This window comes from Phyllostomus discolor, chromosome 5, assembly GCF_004126475.2.
Source record: "Phyllostomus discolor isolate MPI-MPIP mPhyDis1 chromosome 5, mPhyDis1.pri.v3, whole genome shotgun sequence".
NCBI classification, from domain to species: Eukaryota; Metazoa; Chordata; class Mammalia; order Chiroptera; family Phyllostomidae; genus Phyllostomus; species Phyllostomus discolor.
This window is the reverse complement of record NC_040907.2, coordinates 11,383,909-11,399,999: the sequence shown is the minus strand read 5'-3', so window position 1 is coordinate 11,399,999 and position 16,091 is coordinate 11,383,909. Positions and strand designations below refer to the sequence as shown.

General features: G+C 49.4%; 1 protein-coding gene across 5 annotated transcripts in view; it reads left to right on the top strand.

The window, feature by feature from the left end:
• UBR4 (ubiquitin protein ligase E3 component n-recognin 4) overlaps nucleotides 1–16,091 on the top strand; it is a 119,069-nt gene that overhangs the window by 27,237 nt on the left and 75,741 nt on the right. For all 5 annotated transcript variants that reach the window (XM_036025400.1, XM_036025398.1, XM_036025397.1 and 2 more), the window contains exons 19-38: nucleotides 696–978; nucleotides 1,530–1,665; nucleotides 2,516–2,595; nucleotides 3,079–3,207; nucleotides 3,919–4,101; nucleotides 4,251–4,373; nucleotides 4,461–4,690; nucleotides 6,043–6,164; nucleotides 7,367–7,464; nucleotides 8,872–9,029; nucleotides 9,806–10,015; nucleotides 10,863–10,964; nucleotides 11,222–11,322; nucleotides 11,569–11,767; nucleotides 12,134–12,322; nucleotides 12,744–12,807; nucleotides 13,943–14,134; nucleotides 14,684–14,754; nucleotides 14,845–14,992; nucleotides 15,389–15,616. In XM_036025400.1, the coding sequence (XP_035881293.1) occupies nucleotides 696–978; nucleotides 1,530–1,665; nucleotides 2,516–2,595; nucleotides 3,079–3,207; nucleotides 3,919–4,101; nucleotides 4,251–4,373; nucleotides 4,461–4,690; nucleotides 6,043–6,164; nucleotides 7,367–7,464; nucleotides 8,872–9,029; nucleotides 9,806–10,015; nucleotides 10,863–10,964; nucleotides 11,222–11,322; nucleotides 11,569–11,767; nucleotides 12,134–12,322; nucleotides 12,744–12,807; nucleotides 13,943–14,134; nucleotides 14,684–14,754; nucleotides 14,845–14,992; nucleotides 15,389–15,616 (3,046 nt within the window). The remainder of the gene's footprint in view (nucleotides 1–695; nucleotides 979–1,529; nucleotides 1,666–2,515; nucleotides 2,596–3,078; nucleotides 3,208–3,918; nucleotides 4,102–4,250; nucleotides 4,374–4,460; nucleotides 4,691–6,042; nucleotides 6,165–7,366; nucleotides 7,465–8,871; nucleotides 9,030–9,805; nucleotides 10,016–10,862; nucleotides 10,965–11,221; nucleotides 11,323–11,568; nucleotides 11,768–12,133; nucleotides 12,323–12,743; nucleotides 12,808–13,942; nucleotides 14,135–14,683; nucleotides 14,755–14,844; nucleotides 14,993–15,388; nucleotides 15,617–16,091) is intronic.

Here is a 16,091-nt window from a genome sequence, read left to right as displayed (position 1 = left end):
CTTCTCCATTCTACGATCAAATAGCTCTAATACTGGATTTGAGAAATTATAAATCCTCTTGTATGTAAAAGACCCTTCATCTTTCCCGGTGGAATCTTGCAAAAAGGCCAGGAGGTGGAGGGATGGAGGATGTGGTGAGGGAAACCCTTATTAAAACACAAATCTCTTTTCTAATAGCCAAAGGCAGTGAAAACAGTTGGCCACATTTATTTTTTTATTTTTATTTATTTATTTTGCATAAAACTCTTCCAACAAGTTCTCTGAATAGCAGAGAATTGAGTTAAAATGTATTTGACTATTATCACGGACTGATTTAACCCGTACTGTAAACTCTCAAAACAGAAATCGAACTCTAGAATCAAAGTATAGGGAAAAGTAATACTTGTTTCTGCCTGACCAGGTTTGTGAATTTAAAAATAGGCACCGCCTTTTGGGATCTTGCAGGTCTGTCCATGGTCAGACGTGGCTGGGTGGGTGTTAACACTCATGCGGCCGCCCTGGCAGTGTGGGGGCACGGGGTGTGGATGAACCTGGCTTTTTTGTAGCCCAGATTTAGTTTTCCTCTTTTGTTTACATGTAACTCTTTGTCTTCCTCAATTTGCCGTCTTAATTCCTGGGCTCAATACTTGACATTGTGGCACTTGGGGGATGTTCTGGCTTCCTCAGCAGACACACTCTCCTTTTCCCCACGGTAGGTTTTTGTCGACAATGAAGCAAAATGCCCTGCAAGGCGTGGTGCCCAGTGAGACCGAAGACTTGAACGTGGAGCACCTGCAGCTGCTGCTCCTCATTTTCCACAACTTCACCGAGCAAGGCCGGCAGGCCATTCTGACGCTCGTTGTGCAGATCATCCAGGAGCTGAGCGCCAACATGGACGCCCAGGCGCGCTCTGTGCCTCTCATCCTCGCGCGCCTTCTTCTGATCTTGGATTACCTGCTCCACCAGTACTCCAAAGCCCCCATGTATCTGTTCGAGCAGGTACGGATGGGCGTGCTCTTTTTGCTTTCCTGGCTCTCATGGAGAACATTTTTGTGCTCGGTTTTGAGTGGCCTTAGGAACACCACCCAGCCTTGTGTCTGTGCACTCACACTTGAGTTAGCCAGAAGCGATGAATGCAGACTACTTGACTCGATGGGTTCGTTAACACACGGGTGTCGTTCTGTGGTGCAACCTTGTGTTGTCGAGCACAGTGCCCTGAGCCTTGGCTCTCAGGGAGCCTCTGTTAGTGGTTGGGCGTTGGAGAGCAGTGGAGTTGATGGGTTAGTGAGCTGCTTCGTAGAGATCCAAGACGAGGGTGGAAGGGCCAGTGAAGGATTCTTCTACTCAGCAGCATTTCTTAAAATGTTTCATTGAGTACTATTCCCTTTATGCTCCAGCAAAATAGATACTTTCCAGAAGTCACAGAAAAATCTAAGATTTTCTTTTAGTTTGGGAGTTCCCCAAACTTTGATGTTTTAGTCTTTGTTGCGCCTGGAGCAGCGAGCGTGGTGACTGTGTAGCTTTCTTACTCTGAGTGTTTGTTTTCAAAGGTGCAGCACAACCTGCTCAGCCCTCCGTTTGGGTGGGCGAGTGGATCCCACGACAGCAGCAGCCGCCGGACGACCAGCCCCCTCTATCACGGCTTCAAAGAAGTGGAGGAAAACTGGTCCAAGCATTTCTCTTCAGGTCAGGGGAAGGCTGCCAACCAGATACTGGCTCGAGGGCTCTCCCCGGCAGGGCGGGGTTCGGAGCTCGGGGACTCCTTGAGCGCCACTGGCCATTGGTTCGGTGTACTCCCTGTGGGTGGCGAGTGCCTGTGGGTCCAAAACATTTTCAGAAATAAATGTTCACACATCCACATTTATTTTAAAATGAAAAGCATTGAGATTCAAGAATCAGGACTCCTTTGTCTGGCAGGATGTGGCTCTAACTCGCAGGCTGAATTTCCTTTTGGGGAATACTCAGAAAATGATGGAAGCCATGGCTTTCTCTCTGGTGTTTCTAGTCCGTTTGATGCGGTGCCTCTCGTGCTCATCTTTAGTATGGGATTGCTGCTGTCCTGAGGACTGCTAGATGCTGAGTGCATTTTGTGGGAACTTCCCTCCAGCGTTCGTATGAAGTTGCGGTCATTGGGATCTCTCACTAGTCCCTTTGACACTAGGGGAACAGCATTTAAGTTTAGGGCGGTCAGTCTAATGATAGAATTGTGCTGGTTACCTCGATCATAGAGCGCGTCAACTCCTAGAGTAGTGGTTCTCAGCCAGGGGTGACTGTGTCCCCCTCCCGCAGAGGGGACATCGGGCAGTATCTGCAGACGTATTTAGTTGTCGCAACTGGGAGGACGCTGCTGGTATTCAGTGGGTAGCAGCCGGGGGGGAGCCAGACGTCCTGCCTCCCACAGCCGAGTTACTGGGCCAGCGTGTCAGGAGTGCCAAGGCTGGGAAACCCTGTTCCAAAGTGTTTCTTAGTTTTCACATTTTACAGTTATTAGAGTTGAGACTAAAATCATTCTTTTAATCGGTGCATTGTTTTTCAGACACTGTGCCACAGCCCAGATTCTACTGCGTCCTGTCCCCAGAAGCCTCAGAGGATGACTTGAACCGACTCGATTCTGTGGTACCAGGAATTTTAAAACCCCATTTTACGTGCGGGTCAGGTGGTTTCCACGCAGATCAGCCTGTCGGGGAGAGGGAGTGCCTTTCCGTCATGAGGGGGTTTGGTCTGCGTTAAGGCTTGAGCTTATTCTGAAGGGAACCTGTTATTCTGAGGTCTGTTTGCTGGTCTCCACTTGCGCTGTAGGGGGCGCCCTTCTTGGTGGCTCCCACCTCTGACACATTATTCGTGAAGACTCAGCATTTTCACATGCCGTGCTTTAATGGACAGAGTTGCCTCATCCTGAAGCCTGCACTTGGGTGCTGACAGTGGCCTGGAGACTGACCGAGGGCCCTGAGTGGGAGTCTTGCTGCAGTGAGAAATGATTCATCAGAATTTAAATGAACTAGTTTGTCAGTCATGAGGTTGAGTGGCATTAGATAGAGGGTAGGAGAAACATATTTCCAAAAATAAGAAAAAGTGATTGTCTGTCTTTCTCGGAATTAGGCCTGTGATGTTCTCTTCTCCAAGCTTGTCAAGTATGACGACCTTTACGCCGCCCTGACGTCCCTGCTCGCAGCTGGGTCCCAGCTGGACACAGTCAGGAGGAAGGAGAACAAGAGCGTCACGGCTCTGGTAAGACCGTGGTGGCCCGGGCTAGTGGCGAAGTGTGGCGTTTGTGGGGTAATGGGGTAGCAGTTCAACCAGAAAGTGCCTCCTGGGACCCACTCAGTTTACTGCATATCCATTTGTAAAACTGACTGATACTTCAGTACTTTTATGTAGTTAAGGTGGTTATGTTCATCTCAGAGACAATTTTATCTTTTTTGGTTAGCGTTGGAAAAAATGTGACTTTGGGAGTTAATGGCCACCTAAGTACCCCATCTCCTGTGAGTGCCCGATGGGTGATGCCCCGAGCCTCACATTTGAGCTTTTTCTGTGTTTGCGGGAATGTGTTTCTGACTGTAGAAGCCACAACAGCAGCTCAGGCCACAGAAAGGGCCTGCTGATGGGGGGGGCCGGGCTGCCGAGGAGAATGTCCTGCTGTCTTCTGGTGTTTGTCAAATTATCTGGGGAGACGGAGTTGTCTCAGGAGGGCGTTTTTGGCCTGTGAGGTGTGCAGGCCACGGAGCGCATTGTACGTGTGCGTTCACACTCAGTTCTGCCTCACCCTCAGCCATGTCCTCCAGAAACACCCGAGGGCAGACTCGAGAGCCACAGCTCGGGTGAAAGCGAGACTCTGCACTGTCGTGCTTCAAGGGCTGTGTCTGGAGCCGTCCTCACTGTCGGGGAGACCTGAGGCGATGCTGCTGCCGCCCCTGTGACTGCTCTTTCTGCTGCTTCCAGGAGGCCTGTGCCCTGCAGTATTACTTCTTGATACTGTGGAGGATCCTAGGCGTTTTGCCACCGTCGAAGACGTACATGAACCAGCTGGCCGTGAACTCGCCCGAGATGAGTGAGTGTGACATCCTGCACACTCTGCGGTGGTCCTCCCGCCTCCGGATCCCCTCCTACGTCAACTGGATAAAGGTACCGCAGCGTGGTGCAGAGCCTGCCGCTCGGGGTAGTCAAAGCCGTGTTCTCTGTGCTGCTGGGAATCTTTAAACAGGAGGGTAATGAGGACTTCAGACTGTGTCTCTGCTGATCTCTTGAACACGTTTTCCTTGCTGTCCGGGTAGGATCACCTCATCAAACAGGGAATGAAGCCCGAACACGCTGGCTCTCTCCTGGAACTGGCTTCCACCAAGTGCAGCTCGGTGAAGTATGACGTGGAAATCGTAGAGGAGTACTTTGCTCGACAGGTGTGTTAGTTCTGGGTCCATGATAGGGAGTTCGGCTTGTGTCATAGCCTTCTGCCACATCTAATCAATACTTTGGTGTTTTTAAAGATCTCATCATTCTGCAGCATTGACTGCACCACCATCCTGCAGCTCCACGAGATCCCTAGCCTCCAGTCCATCTACACCCTGGACGCCGCTATCTCGAAGGTCCAGGTCTCTCTGGACGAGCACTTCTCCAAGATGGCTGCCGAGACGGAGCCTCATAAGTCGTCCGAGATCACCAAGAACCTGCTTCCGGCCACGCTCCAGCTCATCGACACCTACGCGTCGTTCACGAGGTGTGATGGGCCTCCTGCCCAGAGGGGAGAAAGGGTTTGCTTTCTCAGGAGCCCGTGAATTCCTAAAATGAGTTTCATAGTTCTAAGTACTGTTCACTCTTCAAACCCCCACGGACTCAGAATTTGGTTTTATTTACTTATTTATATTAGCTTAGGGTTTTTTCTTTTTTTCTTCTCTGTAATCAAGAGGTGTCTGATGAGGTAATTTTCAAATACTTCATTAAGAGTCAAGAGAGTTTAATTTTTATAAATCTTTACTTTCTAGCATTTTACTTGTAAGATACAAAGAAAGAGAGTGGAATTTTTTCAAACACTGTCGTTTCTGTTATTCACTAAGGTGAAGCTCTTTGACGCTCTTTAAATTTTATGGCATTTAGCTAGAGAAAAAAAAATTCCTAAAGAGTTGGAGTATTGAAATCCAGCTCTTTCTATAAATGTGGCAAATTGTATGCCGTATAGAGTTGTTTGTTCTTCATGATGTATGAATATTTTAGAATTCATTTTCCGTATATAAAAGTGGGAGTTTATTTACAAATCAAAAATTCAGGCTTTTTTCCTGTCGGCCAAACTGACAGAGCTGGGCCTGACGCCCCGCCTGTCGGGCAGGAGCGACCACCCTGGTAGCCGTGCGCACGGGCCCTCTAGGCTCAGCCGCTCCTCAGCCCCTGCGCTGTGGCGCCTGTGTGCGGAGAGGGTCTTGGGCCACTGCAAAACTCAACTAATGTCTTTCTGTGTGAATGCCGTGCACTAGAGAGAGCACTGTGGCTTGAGACAGAGTTTTCGAACAAATAAGTGTGAATAATAAATAGGAGGGCTTGCTGCAGGCCAGGGGCATTTCTGGGTGCAGGGGCGTAGCAGGAGCAAAGCCGCGGCCCTGCCCTCGGGAGCTTACCGTCTCTGGGCCGTCCCGTGCGGCCAGAGCTTTCTGAACGGAGCTGCTGGCAGGCGTTCCTGGGCAAGCAGGTGTGGGAGTGCTGGGCACACGAGAGCGAGCAGTTTTAGAAAAAGACATGTGCGTAAGTAGTACTTCTCAGAGCCTTTATGTGCAGTGCCAGTCTTCCAAGGCCGGGGGAGAAGTGTCGGTACAGTAGTCGCTGTCCCCAAACTCGTGTACATGGGCGTTACGCTTTGGGAGCACATCAGAACACGGGATATTTTCTGGGGAGCAGTTACCCGTTGGCATTCCTGTGACACTAGAAAGGCAGGAACTGTCACCTATATCTAATAGGCTAGGAAACTGAGGTACAGTTTTTTTCATTTTGTCTGGGGTTAGTTTCTCTTAGCTATCATGGGAGTCCGTTGGCTCTCACACTTTCTTCTATTGTTTTAATTTTTATTTATTTTTTTTTCAGAGCCTATTTGCTACAGAACTTTAATGAAGAGGGATCCACTGAAAAACCTTCCCAGGAGAAATTGCAGGGCTTTGCTGCAGTTCTGGCTATTGGCTCTAGTAGGTGCAAAGCAAACACGCTGGGTAAGTGAATGTGCTTTACTGTTGTTGCTAGTACGGCCGGTGCTGCCCCTTCTCTCCCTGTTGACCTATCTGCTGGTGTTTGCCATTTACTGGACACTTGCTGGGCATCAAACATGGACAGGCTTATCTATGTAGATCTTCACAATAACCTTACAGAGTAAGTATTGGTATTGTCCCTTTTTACTCATTAGGAAACTGAGGCTTAGAGAAGTTATTTGCCCCTAATTTGATATATATATATATTTTTAAAGATTTTATGTATTTATTTTGAGTGAGGGGAAGGGAGAGAGAAAGAGGGAGAGAACCACTGATGTGTGAGAGAGGCATCGATCTGCTGCCTCTCTCGTGCCTCCAGCCAGGGACCTGGCCCACAACCCAGGCCTGCGGGAATCTCACTGACTGGGAGTCAGATCAGCGACCCTTTGGTTTGCAGGCAGCAGCCGGGGCTCTAGTACTGCATCTGGCGAGTGGTTGCGCTGGGATCTGAACAAGGATCAGTTGGTTCTGAAATATTAGGCTCTTTTGTTGTGAGCACAAGTCTTTGTTGTTTTCTTCATTTATAGAGGTTAGGAAGATCAGCAGGCTAACACTTCGTGCTTGGGGGAAACCTTCCCTCAGTTAGGAACGATCTGGTAGAAATTTAGGATGGAGAGCTAAAATAACCGGAGTTAAGTGCAATAGTTACCCTTTAAAATTTCTAGCCATTTGTATTTTCCTGAATTTCAAGCTCTAAATAATCTTTTGATACTCAAATATTTTCACTTTTAGAAATTAAATTTCACTACTTCCTTGAATGCTCTTCTTAATGATTCCTACCCTTAAAATTTATCTTAAGAATAAAAAGGATCAAAGCAGTACTTACTCATGGAAGGTGTAGCAGATGTTTAATAGTGATTTTGGCCTGACTTGTAATGACTCGCCCTCACTGTGCATCTTGTTTTCAGTGGTCTGCTTTCCTTGCCAGGTTAGAAAGTGAATATGGTGGCAAATGAATACCTTACAATTAGATTGCCGGCTATTAAGCAGTTAGCTAATTCTTGGACATAGTACTGCTATTGAAATATCCATTTATGCCATCCTAGTAATTATCTTGACAGCCTGGGCTGTGGTGCTTCTTTGACTGCGTTTGAGCTTGACTTTTACAATGCTGTGACCTGTTCTTTCTCTCTGGTGATGATCCCTGGTCCTTCTGTTGCTGTTAGGTCCGACACTGGTTCCAAACTTACCGTCGTCGGTGCAGGGCGTGTGCGAGTCCTGGAACAACGTCAACACCAACGAGTTCCCCAACATCGGGTCCTGGGTGAGTGTCTGTCTTCCCAGGAGTCGGGCTGCGGAGCATAGCCCTCCTGTGTTCTGCTGTGATCCTTCGGGCTGAAAGTAGCTCCCGGGAGATACCTGCATGCTGCAATGTTATTTGCTGTGGCCGAGTCAGTACTCAAAGTGTTGAATTACCCTGCTGCTACCCATATGATCTTCTTGCAAAGAAGTCTGTGTTACTGTGTTACAGGACCGTCACTCAGCCTCAGTTTCTTCCTCTGTTGAATACTGGGACGTGTAGATTAGGTCTGTTAAGTGCAAAGTGCCTGGCACATTATCTGGCACGTGAATTCTCAGTAAATACTCTATTTCCTGTCCTTTCTGGGTTATGTCAAGAACACGTTCCTCTTGTTGTAACTTTATGGAGTAGCTTTTAGGTTTTCTAAGCTTTTAGAAGACTGTTCATCATCTGTCAGTTTATTTGAACTTTGTATGTGCTCTATCCCGATTACCTCTATTAACAGATTATTCTGTTGTTACAGTTCTTTGGAAAAGCCAACTACTATAAACTTGTTATTTGTTCCTTGTAATTGTGATCTCAGTTTATATCACCTGGAGCTATAGTACAATGATAATTAAGATATTTGTCATGGAGACCTAGCTGCACTGCAAAATTCAGATCCTTCTTAATCAATAGAGACAGTAGTTTCCACGTTGAATATACAGTTGACCCTTGAATAACATGGATTTGAAATGTGTGGGTCACTTACAGATGGACTTTTCACTTGGCCCATGTGGTCCAGTCCACTGGTGTTCAATGTCAGTTCTGGGGTTGGGGGCTTGTATTTGTGAAGCGCTGACTGTAGTTACAGACAGATTTCGACTGCACGGGAGGTCAGTGCAAGTTGATCAAGGGTCAGCTACAGTATATTCTAATTTTTTTTTTAAGATTTTATTTATTTTTAGAGAGAGGGAAAGAGAAGGAGTGAGAGAGGGAGAGAAATACCAATGTGTGGTTGCCTCTCGCATGCTCCCCCACCCCCCAGCACTGGAGACCGTGCCTGCAACCCAGGCATGTGCCTTGGCTGGGAATTGAACTGGCGACCTTTTGGTTCCCAGGTCTGCGGTCAGTCCACTGAGCTACACCAGCCAGGGCTATATTCTAATTCTTTAGGGAGTGATATTGGTTACCTTAACTTTGTACTAACTCCATTTTAACTTTAACTTTTAAAATTTTAAGTTCACTTTGTACCACCTGAAATGTGTTAGCTGCTTCCTGCACCACCCCCCTCCTTCCCAGGGTGAACAGCAGCGTGTGCCGAGGAGAGCCGTTGTCTGTAACCCTCAGCAGGGCCTTCGTTTCCCTGTGCTCGGCATCTTCTTCCCACCTGAGAATTCTACCCTGGGTGGGTGGATGCCTGTCCATTCGCGTCTCTTTTGCCTCCATCAGCGCAATGCCTTTGCCAACGACACCATCCCTTCAGAGAGTTACATCAGCGCCGTGCAGGCCGCTCACCTGGGGACCCTGTGTGGCCAGAGCCTGCCCCTGGCTGCCTCCCTGAAGCACACCCTCCTCTCACTGGTCAGACTGACTGGAGACCTCATTGTGTGAGTGCTTCCTGCACCTGCGTTTTGTCAATGCTGAAGGGAGTCATGGGTTTTTTCCTTAAATAAGTGCGTAACAGTGCTCTTATGCTTCATGCTGCTGTGGCAGAGGGTCTATTGCTGTAGATGAGAGTGTGAGCATTCTCCTAGGAGGATGGTAAACTTAGTTCTGAGGCCCAGCACAGCACCTCCTCCCCTTTCTGGGTGGTATTTTTCATGAAGGCCTGCTGGCCGTAGGTCGTACTGTGGTTTGGAGGTGCTCGGGTTTACACTTTAAAGTGACAGTGATGTATTTGAAGTCATGTTTCCCCAGAATCATGGTGGGAGTTAGACCTTGCCACCTGGGGATTAGGGCAGGCCATGGAGGGACTTCTTTGTCTTCCTGTGCATAGGTCGCAGGCAGAGTCCTGTATCACATTGCCTTAGAGGTGATCCAGGTTCCTGGGATTTCTAGAAAAGTTGTCTGGGACGATTACTAGCTTAGGTTTTAGTAAGCTTTTTTTTCTGAATATGATAAAATGTATCTTATTGTTTTAATAAGTGATTTTTTTCTTATGGAAGTGAGTTGTACTTCTGATATAGCAATGAAAAAAAGAATATGAAATTGTGGGATTGCACCTGTGCATAAAGCAACTACCAAGGGGAAAAGACCGGAATAAAAGTCCTCCCCTCAGTGATGATTGAATTGCCCTATTTTCTTCCCGCCCCACTCCCCCCGCCCTCGGCGCAGCCTTTTGGAGGGGCCCATTCACTGACTTGTTCCGTTTTCTGTGTTGAAGCTGGTCCGACGAGATGAACCCACCGCAGGTCATTCGGACCCTGCTCCCGCTCCTGTTGGAGTCGAGCACCGAGAGCGTGGCCGAGATCAGCAGCAACTCCCTGGAGCGCATCCTGGGCCCGGCGGAGTCTGATGAGTTCCTGGCTCGTGTGTACGAGAAGCTGATCACCGGCTGTTACAACATCCTGGCCAATCACGCGGATCCCAACAGGTGAGCCTGCCTGAGGGAGCGGACGCCCGTGACCTGCTGCGGGCGCGAGACGTCCCGGCACTGGCTTCGTCATGTCGCCCATCCCTAGCTTCCTGTCGCTCCCGTGTGCGTCTTGTGTTTGTGTTCGTGTGGGCGTACGGGAAAGGTCGCTTGGAATCCTCTTTTATGGTTAATTCTTAGGAATAAAAATTAAGAAAAGGGAAGGCTTATGTGTTCAGGTTTGGAATGTCAGCTTGAAGTGTTTCAACAGATGCGTCTCAAGCACTCTGCTAGATGCGATGACGTGTACAAGGAGACTGATGACATTTCTGATACTTTTGTGATCGTGCTGCTGAGAGGGTGGTCAGTGGGGTTGGGTGGTCTCCGCATCGTTCGGCCTTGAGAGCTTGCTCAGGCCGAGCTGGTGCGGGGGAGCCCCGAGGAGCAGCTGAGCGGGTTGCGGTTTTACCCCATGTGCACTGTGTATATACAAGGCGTGTACGTGCTGGGAGTTCTATGTTGGTGAGGAGACCAGGTTTTTGTTGTTGTTTTTAAATTATGGGCTTTTCTTTTTTTCCCTTCCTTCTCCTGCTCCTTCCATAACAGCGATGACCCTTTGGACTCTCAGCCATTGACTGCACTGGTTATCTCAGATTTTAGGGCTTGTTTTGTTTATTACAATTTAACTTATCAAATATTTATTAAGCACTTGTTGTGTGTCAGGCTTCATGCTAACTTTTGACAAGACAAAATTGAGTATTACCGTGAGGGTCAGGCATAAACCAACTTTAGGTTCTTAAAACTCAGTGCCAGGAGGACAGCGACACAGGCCTCCTTTCGGGTAGTTAGTTTTCCTTTTTGCCCCCAGCGGACTGGACGAATCCGTCCTGGAGGAGTGTCTCCAGTACCTGGAGAAGCAGCTGGAGAGCAGCCAGGCTCGTAAAGCCATGGAGGAGTTTTTCTCCGACAGGTGAGCGTTGCGTGGGTGCCTTCTGCAAGCCGGGCGCCGTCGGTGCCGGCTCAGGTGCTCTTTCTCAAGGAACATGAAGGGTGCCTCAGTGTATGGACGCCGTTTCAGATGGGCTCAGGTGGGCGCAGGACTCCTCGAGGGCACTGATGAGGGGCCGACTCACCCACGACCAGCCCCCTCAGAGGACGTGAGATTGCGGAGAAACGGAAATAGTGGCCTAATGTGGCTCTTCCCTCTTTCCCCTTCCTGCCTCCCAGTGGAGAACTCGTGCAGATCATGATGGCAACGGCCAATGAGAACCTCTCCGCTAAGTTCTGTAACCGGGTTTTGAAATTCTTCACCAAACTCTTCCAGCTGAGTGAGTGACAGCTTTTAGTAATCTCCTTACGGGAACTTTGATGTCCGGCTAATGCTGTGCCCGTCTGGGCCCGAGTGTGGCTGCCGCGTGAAAATGCTAACAAGTGAAGATAATCCCTCTGGGAAAGTGTGGAAGGAAGTTGAAAACTTGCCTGAAGCCCTCCCGCTTTCCTGGCTCACAGTTTGCACCTTCCTTCCTTTCCTCATGCCCTCTTTCCCTGACCTTGGCCTTTTGGTCTGTCCCCAGCCGAGAAGAGCCCCAACCCGAGCCTCCTGCACCTGTGTGGCTCTCTGGCACAGCTGGCCTGCGTGGAGCCTGTGCGTCTCCAAGCCTGGCTCACCCGCATGACCACGGCGCCCCCCAAAGACTCTGATCAGCTGGATATCATTCAGGAGAACCGGCAGCTGCTGCAGCTGCTGACCACTTACATCGTCCGGGAAAACAGGTAGGATGGCTGCATTTCCGCCACGTGGCCCTAATGACCCCAGAAATATGTTGAGAACTTGGAGCCTCTTTCTCCTTCAGGCATTAGCCGTTGGTGTTTCCAGTGACTTCCTGGCTCTTGCACTCGAGTCGAGGAGTCTGGCAGAGCTCTTTGATCTTTCCTGCGGGAAGACTTTGGTGGTGGCTTGACCTGTCCGCTGTAACTTAGCTGCGAGTTTCGTGCTCTAGTAGCCCAGGTCCAAAGCATATATAGTCATGTATTCAACGTTTAATTTGAAACTTTCTTTAATTACTCCTACAAATTTAGAGATACATGGAGTACAAGTCCTGTTGATTACTCACCAATTTGCTTTTTCTTTTCTACCAGCCAAGTTGGGGAAGGTGTGTGTGCTGTGCTTCTGGGTACCCTAATCCCCATGGCAACAGAGATGCTGGCCAACGGTGATGGAACTGGTTTCCCTGAACTCATGGTTGTGATGGCCACCCTGGCCAGTGCGGGTCAAGGTGCTGGCCATCTTCAGCTTCATAATGCCGCTGTGGACTGGCTGAGTAGATGGTAAGGTGATGAAATGGGAAGAACCCACTTGTAGGTCACACACAGCATTGCTCCTAGAGAGTAGGGGGATGAGCAATTGCAGGTGGTTTCCTCTGTTGCTCAGAGTATAAAGGGAATTTGAATCCCTACCTTTTTATCAGGGATCGAGGAGTAGCCAATAACTCTGATCACTTTGCACTTAATCTTCCTTGTTTCCTTAGTGGAGTTTTCTGTTCATTATTCCTAGGAGAAGTCTTGGGGAACTGCACTCAGTGTCGTTGATAAGGCCATAGCACCCCAACCCTCCGATTACCTACGTAGTATTCTAAGAATGCCTTTGCTTCGTAGCATCCTCAGATTGATGCAAGATCCATGAAGATGCTTGCTTTCTTTGATTCATCTGATTTCATGTCCTCCTCCCCTCTTTTTTTCTTTGGGATAGCAAGAAATACCTGTCACAGAAGAATGTGGTTGAAAAACTGAATGCCAACGTAATGCATGGAAAGGTAAGAAAAGGCAGAAGCGACCACAGGAAGTAATGATTCCGTGTTTGTAGTCAGGTGAAGTCTCTCCTTTCCACTGGCCTCTGTCCCTGGCCACTCTACAGAGGATAAGCCTGTAATCTCAGAGACCTAGAGATATGTACTGGCTAACTGTGCCCTTGGTGCCTTCTGGGTAGCAAGAGGTAGGTGGAAAGAAATATTCTGGTAAACATCCACCAGAATCCTTCTTAAAACACAGCGAACCCCGGCTATGCTGAGGTGCTGGTGTGTCTGGAAAACTGTCGCCTGCCCCTGCCTCGGATCTGTGCGCCCGAGTAGGTGTCACGTGGGGTTGCAGACGGCCTCCTCCGCTGCAGTCTGGGTCTAGAATTGTTGCCTCCGCCCGAGGGTTCAGGTCGCTGTGCTGGGGGGGCGGGGTTCAAACTGATGGGAACCCTGCATCCCAGCGTCCCCCACCCTCCCATCCCCTTTCGTGAACGTGGCCTAGGTGGCCGAGGACAGATAACAAGCCTCTGAGACCCGCCACTACGCCATTCGTTTCTCCCTCTTTTCGTGCTGATCTTCATCCTTTCAGCTTTGAACTGCCGTAGTGCAGAGTGAGTTACTGGGAACTCTGAGGCTTTGGTGCCAGACTGTTGGGTGTTTTAGGCAGGCATGAACTACCTGCAGTGGGCTACGTGAAATTCCTTCACTTGATCTCTGAAGCTGTTTCTCTTCTGCACTGATTGAAAACCCAGTAATTTAAATGTCTTTCACTAATGGGTAAAAAATGCCAATGGTAGGAAAAAATGCTGATGAGAGCCTATTCATACTTTCAATCCAGTCTTTTTTTTGAATGATTTTTCTCCCATTTTCTAATTTCAGTTTTACTTCATTTTGTAAGATTTTATAAAGACTTAATGTTTGTGCATAAGAATAAGTGCATACATAGTAAATCAGTACAATGTATTGACCAGCTACATGTGGTCATAGTGCTAAGAGTTGGGGAAATGGGTAATCAAAACTCTTGTCTTTTTTCTTTCTGTTCTCATGCCATTCCTCTGAAATTGAGCTTCATGGGGAAAAACTGGAGAAAACAGTTTACGTGATGAACTGCGAAGAACCCGGGTTTTCACGGTGTGGTGATGTTCTCTTGTAGCACGTGGTGGTGCTGGAGTGCACGTGCCACATTATGTCCTACTTGGCTGATGTCACCAATGCACTGAGCCAGAGTAATGGCCAAGGCCCAAGTCACCTCTCAGTGGATGGGGAAGAACGGGCCATCGAGGTGGACTCAGACTGGGTGGAGGAGTTGGCAGTGGAGGAGGAAGACTCCCAGGCGGAGGACTCGGTAAGTACCGCGTAACCCAAGGGGACCATGGGATCTGAGCGCCCCTGTGTGCCTGACCGGCACTCGCAGAGCCCACGTTGACAAGCTCCTGGGTCTCCCCCGAGGCCTTGTGAGCTTCAAAACTCACAGCCCTATTGCCGTCTCCCACATTAATGCGACTGGTGCACATGCCCCGGAGGGGCCTGCAGAGCGCGCTGTAGGGACCCAACCCCCGGGGGGACAGGCCTGCTGAAGAGGCATGTGCCTTCCTCCACCCAGAGGCAGTTACCCTGCGGTTCCTTAGTCCGAGCATCCACGCTGGAGTTTAGGGATGAGTTCTTCATGGGAACGGTGCGAGCTCCTTTGTAGAGAAAGCCCAAGATTTCTCTCTTTCTTACCCGCAAGACTCTAAGGTCTCACCTGAAATACTAGCCCATTTATATAGCCTGCAAGCCACGTCCAGGTTTCTACGTGTCGTTTACGAGTCCACCATTTTATTTACATAGGTTGTGTTTCTGTGGGTGTCTGGAGGGATGTAATTCCAATTAAAAAGACTTATTATCTTTGAAGGATGAAGACTCTTTGTGCAATAAACTTTGCACTTTCACCATCACTCAGAAAGAATTCATGAACCAGCACTGGTAAGAACCGTTCTCCCTTGTAGGTGAGGGTTTGCCAGGCTTTGGGTGTTGGCACTTCTGAGCTCATCTGCTGGCTCTTGTCCCTCATAGGTACCACTGCCACACCTGCAAGATGGTTGATGGGGTGGGCGTGTGCACAGTGTGTGCCAAGGTGTGCCACAAGGATCACGAGATTTCCTATGCCAAGTACGGATCCTTCTTTTGTGACTGCGGAGCCAAGGAAGATGGCAGCTGTTTGGTGAGAGATTGGCACATTCGCTGGGCTCAAGGGGTGACTTGTTAGTGACGGGAGAAGGCTAACCAGACTAGGAGATCTGCATGTCACCTGGGTCTAGGGGTACCTTCTGATTCTGTCACCGATCATGCCGTAAGAATGTTAGAACTTGCAGGGTCATTTGAGATCTTGGAGTTTTCTTTAAGACCCTCTCCATAATTTCCGACGTCGTAACCAAGACCCGTTGCTCTGTGTAAGCTTTAGACAGGCGATCACCAGGAAGATCAGAATTCGGGCCTTTGGCTGTTGTTTCAATGGCTAGCCAGTTTCTCCTTTGGGTCAGATTTGTCGCCAAGACCTTAGGCCTCATTTCATCTGTGCCTGTGGCAAGAGCTCAGGGCCCTACGTTTTCTGCCCCAGGCACTGGTGAAGCGAACGCCTAGCAGTGGCATGAGCTCCACCATGAAGGAGTCAGCGTTCCAGAGTGAGCCCAGGGTGTCGGAGAGCCTGGTGCGCCACGCCAGCACGTCCCCCGCTGACAAGGCCAAAGTCACCATCAGCGATGGCAAGGGTGCTGACGAGGAGAAGCCCAAGAAGAGCAGCCTGTGCCGCACTGTGGAAGGCTGCCGGGAGGAGCTGCAGAACCAGGTGGGCTCCGAGGGCGCCCGGCACCGTGGGTAGGGGGCAGAGCCCACAGGTGGTTTGAGTGCAGACGATGCATGAGGTTGTCTGTGCAGCTCCATGGGTGGGCCTGGGAGCCGTTCCCCTTTCTCTGGGGTTACTCACTTCACAGCGTGAACGTGAAGGGGGTGTGGTCAGTAGTGCCTGACAGGGAGGGGCGGATCACTGAGGAGTGTGAATGGGGTCTGTGGCAGGGCGGGGTTTAGTTCTGCGATACAGCAGAGCTCCCTTTCTTGGCCAGGGTTCTTCATCTGACGCATAGAATGCAGGGGATGATTTGAGTGATTACTGTCTCAAAGTTCCCAAGGATGGCGCGAAACTAGCACCATTCCAGTTTCAGACATGAGAGAAGTGAACTGTGTGTGATGGGCGTGATTGAGCATTAGGGTATCCGCGTGAGACTCCCCGTTTAGAAAGGTTGCTCCAGAGCTAGTAGCACAGG